At 40.2% G+C, this 12,715-nt stretch overlaps 1 protein-coding gene across 3 annotated transcripts in view; it reads right to left on the minus strand.

Annotated features, from left to right (window-relative positions):
* PPP1R9A (protein phosphatase 1 regulatory subunit 9A) overlaps positions 1-12,715 on the minus strand; it is a 131,310-nt gene that overhangs the window by 11,619 nt on the left and 106,976 nt on the right. For 2 of the 3 annotated variants that reach the window (XM_084216045.1, XM_084216044.1), the window contains 5 exons: positions 9,508-9,665; positions 8,635-8,935; positions 4,473-4,560; positions 4,295-4,372; positions 938-1,136 (listed from right to left, as the gene is read on the minus strand). In XM_084216045.1, coding sequence (XP_084072171.1) covers positions 938-1,136; positions 4,295-4,372; positions 4,473-4,560; positions 8,635-8,935; positions 9,508-9,665 — 824 coding nt within the window. The remainder of the gene's footprint in view (positions 1-937; positions 1,137-4,294; positions 4,373-4,472; positions 4,561-8,634; positions 8,936-9,507; positions 9,666-12,715) is intronic. The other variant, XM_084216046.1, reaches the window with a different exon arrangement.

The following is a 12,715-nucleotide window of genomic DNA, read 5'->3' on the forward strand; positions in this document are numbered from 1 at the left end:
TCTATCAATCTGATTTGGGCTGCTGTAAGCCTTGTGTTGCTCTCCCTGCCAGGTAACACAAGAACAGATATGACATTGCATAGCCAAGAGCACAGCAGAAGTAATGCATCACCAGCTTTTGGCATCAAAGAAGTAAGTATGAAATGCCTGTGGAAACTGCTATTATGAACATGCATTTGGTGGTAGAAGACAGAGAAATGAGATTTCTGATTCATATTCCTACACAAAGTTGAGAACTATATCTGCTTCTTTTACCAGACAAATATAAAAAAATCAACTGCTGTAAGTCACAAGAAGTTACAGGCAAAGAAATATTTTCCAGAAGTGAAAACAAACATGAGAAATCTAAGTATAATATTATAAATAAGGGTTATTTAAGGAATTGTCATGCTGAAACATTCATGCACATAGAAAGGAATCACACAGATGTATTAAATTGCAATATTTCATATTTACAGTTCAAGCATCTTCATACAGAGAATTAAATCCAACATCCAGCATGCATGACAGACAGATTTCATTACTGGGGGAAAAAAGGCAGATGACAGCATACAGCATTTCTTCACTTGCAAACACCTCATTTGAACATGGGTATTCCCACAACCAGTCCTGAAGAACGAAGAAAAGATCTGTAACCGAATACACAAATCTAGCATTTGTTCAGTGCCTCCAAATGCTAATTTCCACTTGCTTTTGTTATGGTACAGCACACCACAGTTAGTTTACTGGAGTAATGTACATTAAGACAGAGTAAAAAAGGTAGAACAGGGAATGGTACAATGACGGAGATGTTCTGTTCGGATGGGCTGTTACCGTACAATGAACACCATGCACTGTTTATTGGAGTAGTCACATATTGGCCTGTTCTTTTTTCCAGAATCACAAAGCCAATTATGCTACTCAACACAGTGGGAATTAGGTAGTTTTTATTTTCTACCTTCGACCCTTTTTTAGCTGGGCTTAAATTTTCAGAGGAAGGTTCAGTTGAGCTGGTAGGCGACGGCAGGTTGCTGGAAGAATTGGATCCCTTGCCGCTCTCTCCATACCATGTGAATGGTACACAGTGTGGGAGAGAGGAGGATCGCTCTGCTAAAGATTTAGTGTTTGCTGGTTTCTGCAGCATCTCTCTGACAGTCCTGTTTAAGAGAAAGGAGCAGGAATATGCATTAGATTATAAAAGAAGGGGAAACAAAATGCCACAGAGGCAGTTAATTGTAAGGAGTGACATTCCCTGTAGCTGTGACTAAAGAACTGAGTGGCATGCAGCTGGTAGGGGCATGCCTGAAATATCTCCTTCAGCAAAAGAAAAAAAGCATGTTCTTTTGATTCTTTTTCTATCTCAAGCTTTCTTAAGACAACATACACCCAGCAAATGGAGACAGATGCCAGCTGAAAATGCCTATACTCCCACAGTTTGGATGGAGCATAGATGAGAACCAGCTCCTGTCAAGAAGCCACACGTTGTGTTTGTGCATTTCTGAGCCCCAGTGGTATCTCAGCATGATTAAATCATTAGACTCAGCACTGACCCAAGTGGGCCCTGGGTCCCCGAGAAGATCTGGCTTGGATTTTGAGCACAGGCAGAATGAGTCAGATGCATCTGCATCCATCTATGGAGATGTTCCTTTGTTACAACAGCTAAATACATATGAAGTACTATTATCTTGCTTTAAAATTAATTAAATATTAAGAATATTGATGGAGAAAAATGAAAGAAACACCTATGGGATTTTATCAGATTCTCTCTTTGTAATAACAAAGATTGCAGTAATCAAGTCAAAGGTAATGTCTAAATTATGCCCATAATGTTATGCCTAAATTTTATTTCCTTATACATAAGGAATATATATATAATATAGCCTTAGTACAGTACATAAATTAAAAAGAATTATGGAAAGTGTCTGCCTCCAAGAACTTATGCATGTGTCATAGAACCATAATATTTACATCAACATATATATTATTCAGAGCATTAAAATCCCACTGTTCTTAGCAGCCATGTGTAAATGGGGTGTAAGTACATCTACCTCAACATCTACCTTCTGGACAGCTTCTGAATCATTATTAACATAACAGACCACATATTTTTTGAAACCTCTTTTCTGTATGGATGAAAGTGAGGCTGTCAAAGGACCCCCACCTACAGAAGCAGAAGGACAATTCGTTTAGCATTTAGCAACTAAATACTCCAATTAACAACCAAAAGAAAGGCGGATGCATCTGACCCAGTCCTTTACTTCCCCATCATCATCTTATCTTGCTTGAACATATAAAGTAAACACAAATGTTGTGGCCCAAATCACCTAACTTCAGGCAGGGTAATTTATGCTCCTTACTTAAATGGGGTGTTTTTTCATATCTGCAGCATTAGTGGTAGTTTCAGGAATTTGGGATATTATTTACACATCCTGAGTGCTACTTTCTGGAAATGGCAAAATAATGCATGCAACACTCATCTAACAACATGATTAATTCTACCTCAATCAGCTGCTGTAATGGACATAATTGTAACAGGATGCTGTCTTTTCATTATCTTCCTTCTTTCAAATAGCTTATACAGCTTTGGACTTGTAGAGACAACACCCTCACATTTCTTGTGAGACAAATGCTTTGGAGTTAGCAACAAAAGAAGTGGCGATGCCTGTTTAAAAAGTTATGCTGAAACAGTTACACGCCAATTAACAGAGGTCAAGTAAGAATGACAAATGCTCACAAATTTCAACTTTGAAAGCAGTATTAAACTCTGCTTTTAGCAAATGTAACTGGGATGCTGAACTGTATTAAAGAAATATTAAAAAACAACACAAAGAACTGATTTATCACATGGACTAACAAGCAACTGATCTCTACACTGAGATCTGCTCTCTCTAAGGAAGACACCTGTGAGATCTCACAAACATCTGCAACATCCTGTGTTGGCACAAGGGTCATTCAGGGTCTTAGAAACAAGTACACATTCACTTCCCCCACCCTATGGCTTGGTGTCTAAATGCTCCATAATGTCTAACACCCTGCTAAGGGCAATAGCTGCCTCACAGCCACATCAAGTGCAGAGATTTGGCTTTAAGAAAGCTCTCCCTGTCACTAGGGAAACCCAGCAGTGAGTATCACTGACTCCATGTCGGCTGCGAGCAGACGCACTGGGACAGGTTTTCTGACACCAGCAGAGAGGTGATGACTGCTGCCTAAGATCACTGAGGATCCTGCCAGATATTTGCAGAATACAAATGTACAAATGTATGCTGAGATAGAACACTGCACTTCAGCACAGTGTGCCTGAGGGACTAAGGAAGGTTTCTTTTGCTTTTCTGATTTTATGGAGCCACACAATGTACTTGTCACTGGCTCTCCACATACCAGACTGTCAGCAGAACTGCACAAATAGCTACATACTGATTTTCCACCACAATGTTTTCTGAATAGCATTTAAACTCTGCCTTCTCCCAACAGCTCTTTTATCATGTTGTTTTTTTGCATTGTTTTATGTGCAGAGTTTTTGAGTTGCTACGTTCTTTCTAGACTTTTGGAACATATTAAGTTTGCTTAGCCCTCCTGACTTTATTTTTCCTTTCATACCTGGAACCAGGTATCATGCTGTGATCTTGTCAGATTCATAGGTATGTAAGGAGAGATCTTCAGTAAAAATCTACACAAGTTTTTGCAGAGATTGCCTCCTGTCATTGTGAACATTCATTTATTTATTCAGAATTCTGATGCTGGTGATGTTGTGTCATCAGATCTCACAATTCCTTGCCTGAAAGTTGTTGATGTGACATGCAGTCAGCATTTTTCCTATTTTTCAACTTAGGATGTTTATCTTCAGAAAGAAAAACCCTTCTGAAAGCATTCCTAGTGTGGGTGCTGCAAAGCTGAAGGGAACAGCTGCTGCTCAACCTCACTTGGGGAGCTTTAAAAAAACCCCGTGGAACTGTGTCAAGGTTTCTGGTTCACGGACATTATTAACTGACTGAGTGCATCTTGTAGGGCTGCTCTGAAAATCTATTTCTGCAAATCCCATTAGTGGATGCAACAGCAGCAGTTGGATTTGATGGTTCTTGCAAGTCATTGCCAGCTTGAGAAATTTTATGATTTTATGACATTATAAACCTCCAAGTACCTTTAGATTACATGTCAGTCCTTTGTGAGCCAAGAAATCTAGGTTTGTAGGCTCCGGTTATCTCAAAGCTTAACACTTATATATGAAGTCAGTAGGACATATTCCATCTGCTAGGATGATTAGGTTTCTCCAATGTTTCTGGCACACAATTTTTTGCATCCCCAGTCTCACCCATACCTACTGCCACAGGCCACCCTAATAGCTTCTTTCTCCTTCCGCTTCTTGCCCTTGCTTGAACTCCTTCTCAAGGGAGCCCTATAAGAATATTAGAAAACATCAGGAAACATCTTAGAAATTTTACTTTCAATCCTTTTAATGAAGAAGAAAATGTATTTTAAATTTAAAAAATGCTTACCCAAGATCTGCAAGTTTTCTCTTTAGTTTTTCTGTATGCCCTATAGTAGGGCTAGTTGTTCTTGCTGCTTGAGCACTTGTGGCACCATCTAGGATACATTTGTACATGGAAGAATGTACATTATTAATTTTAATTGGTATTTTCCATCCAGAACACTTTGTGTATCTTTTCATACATGTACATGTGTGTGAGTACACAATTTGATTAGGGGAATTCTCATTTTTAGGAAGATGGTGTGAACATGAATAAAAATAAATAATTTCAGAACTCAAAAATACACAAAAATTTTAATTAAAGAACACCAAAAGCTAATACTGATTGAGTTTGAATGACTACGTAATAAATTGAACAACAGAAAATATTTATAGGCAAACATTCTAGTGACTCAATTTTTAAATTCAGAAGTGCTTTGCTTATGTTTACTTTTTTACAGAATTTATTTGGTAGGTATGCTTTACTTCCAAAATTACTCCTAAAATTCTTTTTTCAGTTTTGGAGCCCAGGGTACCTTTTATGATGGACATGCTATGAAATAGTTAATCAGTTTAGCCCAAACATCTTTGTTAAACTGAACATGTAACCTGAAATCTAACCATTCTGAATTAAAAAACAAACAACAACCCTCCCCAAAACCTAAATATAGCTTAGTTAATAAATTTGCCTTGAGGCATCTATCAATTTTTGATCTCTTCTACCAATGCTATTAAATCCTAAAGAGGAAACAGGCTGCAGTACCAATAAAGCCAAAACAATGAACCTGAGTCTGGCAAACATCCTGTGAAATGTATACAGAAACTAAAAGAAAACACACTACTGTGTGTTTAAAAATTTAGACACCGTGACTCTTAAACATAAAGAGCGCTCCCAAATACCCCAGAGGAAGCAAAGGAAGGTCAGTCATTCATGTCACTTGTGGTTTGGTGGCTTTTGCAATGTGACCTCAGGCATACACAACTTCTAACTGGAAGCCCTGCTGGGTTTGTGGATTTCTCCTAGTGTTGCTGACTTAAACTGAACCCTCAAAATTAACCCCAAGCACCCCAGCACTATCACAGGACAGTCAATTATGTGTACAGAATTTTGTCTGTTGCTTTTTAGATAATATCTGCCCAAGTTTTCATTTGAGAAAAAATTTAGTGTGCAATTAATTGGTTAAATCCTCTGAGAAGTAGGAAAACAAGCCTTTTGCAATACCCACACTAAAAGCCATACTATTTCCACCAACACAAGTCCTTATGTTAAAAAAAAAAATTTAAGAACAACTAACAAGCAATCTCATTCCAAAAAAGAAAACAAAAGAAAGTAATACGAAAAATGACAAAAGCAAGATGAAGTCTCTGAAGAAGAAATGCATTCCCCAAGGAGGCAGAGGAGAACTTTAGGCAATGTACACTCTGCATCAACCCTACACTGTGCACACTTCTTTCCTGTTTCCTCTAAGTTTCTCTTTCTTCTCTAATGCACACTTTTTATTTAAGCACTGCCAAACTTGTCACAAGAATTAAAACTTGCAACATTTATTTTCACAGCTATCAACAGGCAAGTGGGGCAAATGGCTTTCAGGGCAAGGGGTAGTGGGTTTTCTTGAGGAATTTCTTACTGAAAGCCGAGAAATCATAAAGTACAGTGGTTTTGTGTTGGGCAAATAATTAAAGCATTTAGTAGATGGATGTTTTGCTGCTGTAATAGGAAAAAAAAAGCCTGGAGAGCTTAGCTGGAATACACAGCAGCTACTTGGAATGGCAAATTTCTGTTCAAGCTCTTACATCCCTATGATCCCCCTCCCAAACAGCTGGGGCCAGCCAGGGCCCTTTAAATAATGATGACTTGCTGAGGAAAATATTTGTGCTGGCTATGGGACCTAGTGGAGCATGGATAGGCTAGGTCCCAAAACCAGCTGCAGTGGCAGTGTGCATCTGAACCTACAGCGTCTTGCATGCAGGAATTACTCAATGCTCGCACATGGCAGTGACCAGAGGCACAGGTGCCCTGCCAGGGCAGGACAGAACTCTGGCCACCCTGATGGGTGCATCTTCCTGGGCCCCTTGAAGCTCTTCAGAGAAGGTAAGGGAAAGCTGGTTTCTCAGAATAAATCCCACAGAAGCTGTTTAATCCACCACCTCCAGCTGAGAGGTGCATTAATGTGTGACTGATGGATGTGGAAGACCCTACACCTCAGTCCCCTGCCCATGGGCACACAGCACGGGCAGCAGCCTCACGTCAGTGAGCACTGCCCACTGCTGTCACCTGGCAGCCATATCAAAGGATGCTGCTGGTGCACAAACCAGGCAGAACTGAAGAAAATTAAGTTATCACATATACATGAAAAAGCTGTGGTTCTAAGCTCATCATTTTGCAATGAAACTTATCTCATGCCACTTCAGCCCTCCACACAACACTGCAGGATCTTGTAAGAAAAAGAAGAAAACACAAATGTGAGCTTGCTAATGCTCACTTCTGCTATTGAGAGACTAACTTATAGCCATGTGTGTGTCCACAGAGGTGCTCTCTTTTCACTTCTAAAAAACCTCACCTGAACACATAAAACAAATGCAATGTCTTTTTTTATTTTCTGAGCTGTACAAGTTTAACAGCCAAATCAACAATCATTTAAAATAACATTGCTGCAACACCTGTTGCCAAATAACTTGTTTCTTTTTTTAGTAGGACTTACTAAATATGATTTTTTTCTACTTGAAATTATATTGCTCTGGTTAATTCTAATGTATTACTCAGCAGAACCTAGACACACCCAAAAGCATTGGTTGTTTACTTAACAGTCACGATGAGGAAAGCATGACAGCAATATTTAGACAGAGATTGTTTTTCAAACCTAAAATGGAAAGTGTGACACAGTGGGTGGAATGCAATGCCCTATTCCTTGCACTACAAGGTTAGTTTCCACCAATTTTTTTATCAAAGTATTTTTCATACATCAGTTGGAAGTGCAGGATTTAGGACTTCCTTGAAAAACCAATCACAAATTCAAGCTGAGTTTCTGAAGTCAATCTAAACAATCTTATGTTCACAGCCTTATTTTTACTTGCAAAACTCAGATATTGAATTTAACTTGGAATTCTTAACAATTTAACCTAGATACAACTAGCAATTTCCAAACTCATGTAAAAATTCTTGCAATATATTAATCTCCCCTAAATTCAGTAGTTTCATAATGCTGTCTCTTATAAACCTGTGTGAAAGCCCAGTATGAAGATGAAGAAGATACAGGGTTTAAATCAGTAGCAAGTCAGACACACAAACATAAATCTTCAATAAATTGCTATTTTCAGTTAATTCAAACAAGCCAAAGTCTGTTATAAACCTTTCTAGACCTAGTCCTGCAGACCTCACTTATGAACAATTTTCTATTATGTATTTGAATTTATGTGACAGTTTCAGAATGCAAGGTGCATTGCCAAGAATGCTGAAGTGGTGTCAGATGTTAATTCTGACTTTGAAATGCACCTGAAAAGGACAGCTCAGTGTTCAGTGACATATCATATTGTTAATTCTTATAATAAACTGGCATCTGAGACATACACCTGAGCCACATATGATTGCATCCTGTTTTATCCACCTAGCCTTTCAAGAGTCTGAATCAAATTAGTAACAATGAGGCCAATCTCTGCAAGAGATTATTTTTTTCTGTAAATGAAAAATCTCCACTAACCTCTCATTAAACCTAGACTTTGCTTCCTCTCAGCAATTAAAAGCTACAATCTGCTGTTCTTGCTTTACACTCCTTTCTGCACCCTCCAAAAAAATCATCTAGCAATGCCAAAATCACATTATTTGAGTAAGTACACTGTGTTAAACATGTTTCTAATACAGAGGTGACCCAAGGTCAAATAACATGTTTTTTTAAAAAAAAACACAATACATCGTTTTCTTAAGGACAATTTCCCCATTTTTTTCAGTGAGTTCCAAGAAAGCCTGAAAAAAGAAAGCAAGCAGTTCCCTATCCCATTTTAAACTTTGTCCTTCTCTTATACCATCATACACGATCATTTTAAAGTTTTTGACTTCCAGGTAGGCAAAAGAAATTACAAGATGATGACCCTCTAGTTGCTAATGTACTACTGCACAACAAAAGGCAATAAAGTAGATAGCTGTTAAGTGAGCAAAATGATTCATCAATTTATTGTAAAAGAAACAGTAATACCTTTATTCTGTAAAATATTCCTGCCAGCTGGGTGATGCAAAGGAGATGCTTCAGAGCTGTGCCCAGATTTTGAAGGAGAGGAAAGTGGAGTGTCTCCCTGAGCATATGGGGAAAGGACACCTCCTTTGTGGTGCTGTTCTTCTTCTTGGTTTTCAGTTAGGTTGTCAAGTGAGATTGCTGCACTGCTAGCCACGGGGGAGAGGGAGGAAGCACCAGAATCTGATGCTGGTGAGGATGCTCTCATGCATAAGGGCAGTGGTGATTTTGAAATGTGCATGGGACTACTGTAACTGTGTGATGGCTGTTGGTATAAGAGATTATAAAGCAGGTTATACCACTTAGTAAGCAAACAGAGCAAGATTTACTTTGAACATGCAATTCTTTTATTCATTATTTAGCTTTCTATTTGTACGAAATGCTGTAGCAGTTCAAGGCATTACCCTTTGATGTTGTTTATTGGTACAACACAGTGTGTTTATTGGTATCTGCTTTCAGATGAAGTCAGAATAGGACAAAACAATGAGCCAATATTGTATCAATTGTGGTAACAAATTAACAAATAGAGAAATGCAAAATTCAAGCTCCTTTCACCTCCTGCATAAATGAAAAGACCCACTCTGCGTTATAAAGCACATGTAAATCAAAAAGACCAGGATTCCAGTTAAAACACAACAGATCCAAAAAAACAGGTGTGCTGACTCAAAAGGAGACTGGACTTGCACATCACTCAAGTACATTCACAGCAGACCGGCCACAGAGGAATAAATACTGCCTGTGCTACAATGGAAGGTTAAAGACAGAGGATGAACTGACTTAGAGGGGCAATCTAGCACTCCACAGGAAGCTGGAAAGAGAGGGTAGAGCCCTTCTCACCTTTCGCTCCAGGCTGTCCTCGCCATCAGTTGAACTGATGCTATCATACAGCCGCGTTCTGGAAGGCCTCTGCCGCTTGTTCTTCACCGAGAGCTGAGCTCGAGTCTTCAGGGCTTTGGAGTCCAGCCTCTCTGTTTCTGGAACTGCTTCATTGAAATCTGTATGGAAATGTGATTTGAAACTGTTTAACAGAGGTATCTTTCATTACTTTTTCCTAAGAAAAGGAACTGGACAAACAATTGCAAGCACATGCGCTTTGCATGAATCATAGAATAATTTAGGTGTCATAGTTTGACCCTGGTGCAATGTCAGTGCCCCCATGAAAATACTTTCTCCCTGGTGACTACTGTGAGATGTGATCAGAAATAGAGCAAAGCAGGCTCCAGCTTAGGAATAAAGGGGAAAAAAAACTTTCTTAATCCTCAACTATTTTTAAAAAGAAACACACACAGAATTCAAAATGAAAACCTTCCAAAAACATTCCTCCTTCTCCCACCAAATTCCCAATACATCACAGTAGGACAAAACCTTGGATTCTCAATTCAGTTACCACCCCTCTGATCACTAACTCGCAGTCCATCACCACCCTTCAGTTCATCAAGAAGAGAGGAGTCCCTCTAGCACCATGGGCTTCCCCTAGAAACACAGTTGAAACCTCTTGTGTTTCTATGTCACACGTGGCACTGCTTGGAGAACATCTGCCATCGTGACATCTTCCATCCATGCCCAGTGCTCTCACCACTGCGCATGGACCAGAGCTGCTTCTAGGGTTTTCCTTTTAAGGGTGCTTTGCCCAGTTCCAAAAAGAGCACAGTCTCTCACTTTTGGGACACGTGTCTTCTCCAAATTTCACCCCCTGGGGCCGAGGGGTCTTGAGAACAGAGATCTTCTCTTTCACTGAAGATCGAGGGCACCACCACCCTTCTCACCCATCATCTCTATTCATGAACTCCTTCACATCACATTGCTGCACTCTCTTGGCTCTGAGCTATTGCTTCTCTCTAAATGCAGTCTCTGTGTCACAGGAAAAATGGTTCTGTCCATGGCTATACAAGAAAAGTCCAGCCTAAGGCCACTCCATCATCTCTGCCCACCTAGGATTCTTCTCAGCTTCCCTCGGACATCTTTCACTTGCACAAACTTGCATCACACTTGCCCATTTCTGGCAATAGCCATCTCCATCTCTCTCCTCATTCAGCTCCAGGAGGATCAGCATTTGTAAGGTTTCTATCATTCAAGAAAAGGGTTAAAATATCAGGCTCTGCCTGTCCAGAACTCCCAGGCTGTCCTGCCGGGCACCTTCTTGCCGCCCCCCTTCTCCTTCCCTGGCTGGCCGTGCTGCCAGCACATGATATGGAATTCCAAGGTGGCACAAGCTCTCTCTCTCTCTCTGGGGGGCTGCCTGATGTCTCTCAGGGTTCCTCCACCCTTCCATCCTGCAGGGGCCTTCACCTCCCTTCTCTGTCCAAGGCCCCAGCCTACCTCACCTGGCCGCACGGCTTCTCCTGCCCCTCCCAGCCTGGAGCCGGGCAGGAGAGCTCAAAACCTCTTTCACAGACAGAACCCAACAGAGCTTCCCCTGGCAGTTCTCTGCTTTTAACCCCCTGTGTTCTCAGAGGTGTATCCATGTCCTCAGTGGCCACACCAGATGCCAATATTCAAATCTGAGCACCTATTGGTTTGACCACAGCATCCCAAAAAACTCACTTCCTCTCAAACCAAAACAAGGTTAGAAAATACACATTTTACTTGCACCTGTACCTTCGTAACTCCTATAGTACACCCAGAAAATGTTATTTGCATAAAAAAGTTTATCTGTACAGATTCAGCAAGGGCATACAAAGAGCCAACTGCAGATATTTAAGAATTCAATGAAGTATTCCCACTGTTACACAGATGACCATACAAACCCAGCTGTACCAGCCCCAAAAGTAGATCCACTTAGACTCCCTCAGAGGGAGTTACATGTGATTGGCCTGCAGGGAGTTCTCTTCCACCAGGGCATAAACATCATGTGTGATACATCAAAGCTGGAGAATTATTTAATCTAAAAGAATGGAACAATGAAACCATCTTACTTGCCTGGCTTCAAAGACACCTGATTCCTGAATGTCTCATGAACAAAGTATACTGAACACTTCATATATGACTTGCTTCTACAGCTAAAACTGAGATAGCTGTACTTGTCTTAGCTGTCAACCATCTACTCAAACGGAATCTGAGTATTGCAGCAAATTTAACATTGTACAAAGCTGCAGTGACTAAGACTAAAACTATTTTAAAGGTATTTTTGTATTTAATACTAAAAAAATAATAGATTCTTACAGTTTTAACAATTTTTCTTTAACCCTCACAGTAAAACCCAAACCATAATCCATTAGACACATTTACTTGTCTATATACTCCATTTAGAATACACTCATTAATTAAAATCTGATCTTACAGGTATTTTTGCTTTTCTTCTATGTGTTAGAATTAGATTTTACTTCACATGATACTCCAGAATAATTAGCAGTGTCTGACTTGCAATGGTCTTTCTGCCCTAAGTACCCCACAGGAAAACTACACATGGTTAATATAGCTTGAACTGCTTGTATTTGTTTTCAGGTGTACAGACTTCTATACATCCCTTCATTTCACTGCTGAAATTATGCAAACTATAAACACAGGACTGTAAATGGTATTTAAAAAAGTGCTCATATGGGCCTTCTTAAAGCAGAAGACCATCTGGCCTGGAGCTTCCTACTTCCTCCGCCCCACTTGCCCTGCTTTGTTGCAGTGGAACTGAGCTGCTGTCAGATGGTCTCTGTCCCAGCCACACATGCTGCCAGCCCCAGTCCCATCTCCCTCTTCTGCACAGAGTGGCTGACCCTCACAGGTCCCAGCACAAACCCACAACCTCACATGATGCTGCAGTAATCTCCCAACCCACTGGGGTGTCTGGAAAAGCTCTCACAAAAAAGTCGTACCAGTTCTTATTTCACTCTCAGAGTCAATGTAATGAGACTTTCTTTCACCAGACATTCAACCACTTGACTCCAATGTTCTTCCATCTGAACTATTTCAGTACCACTGTGAAGCAGGAAAGAGCTCGCCTGTACTCCCACTGTTTTTCCATTAGACAGGCTGACAGAATTTAAAATCTCCTTCTGGGAACTGATGCATCCTTGGCTATCCAAAGACACCCAGAAAGCAGAGACACGAGGTG

This window comes from Fringilla coelebs, assembly GCF_963513975.1.
Source record: "Fringilla coelebs genome assembly, chromosome: 1".
In the NCBI taxonomy this organism is placed as follows: Eukaryota; Metazoa; Chordata; class Aves; order Passeriformes; family Fringillidae; genus Fringilla; species Fringilla coelebs.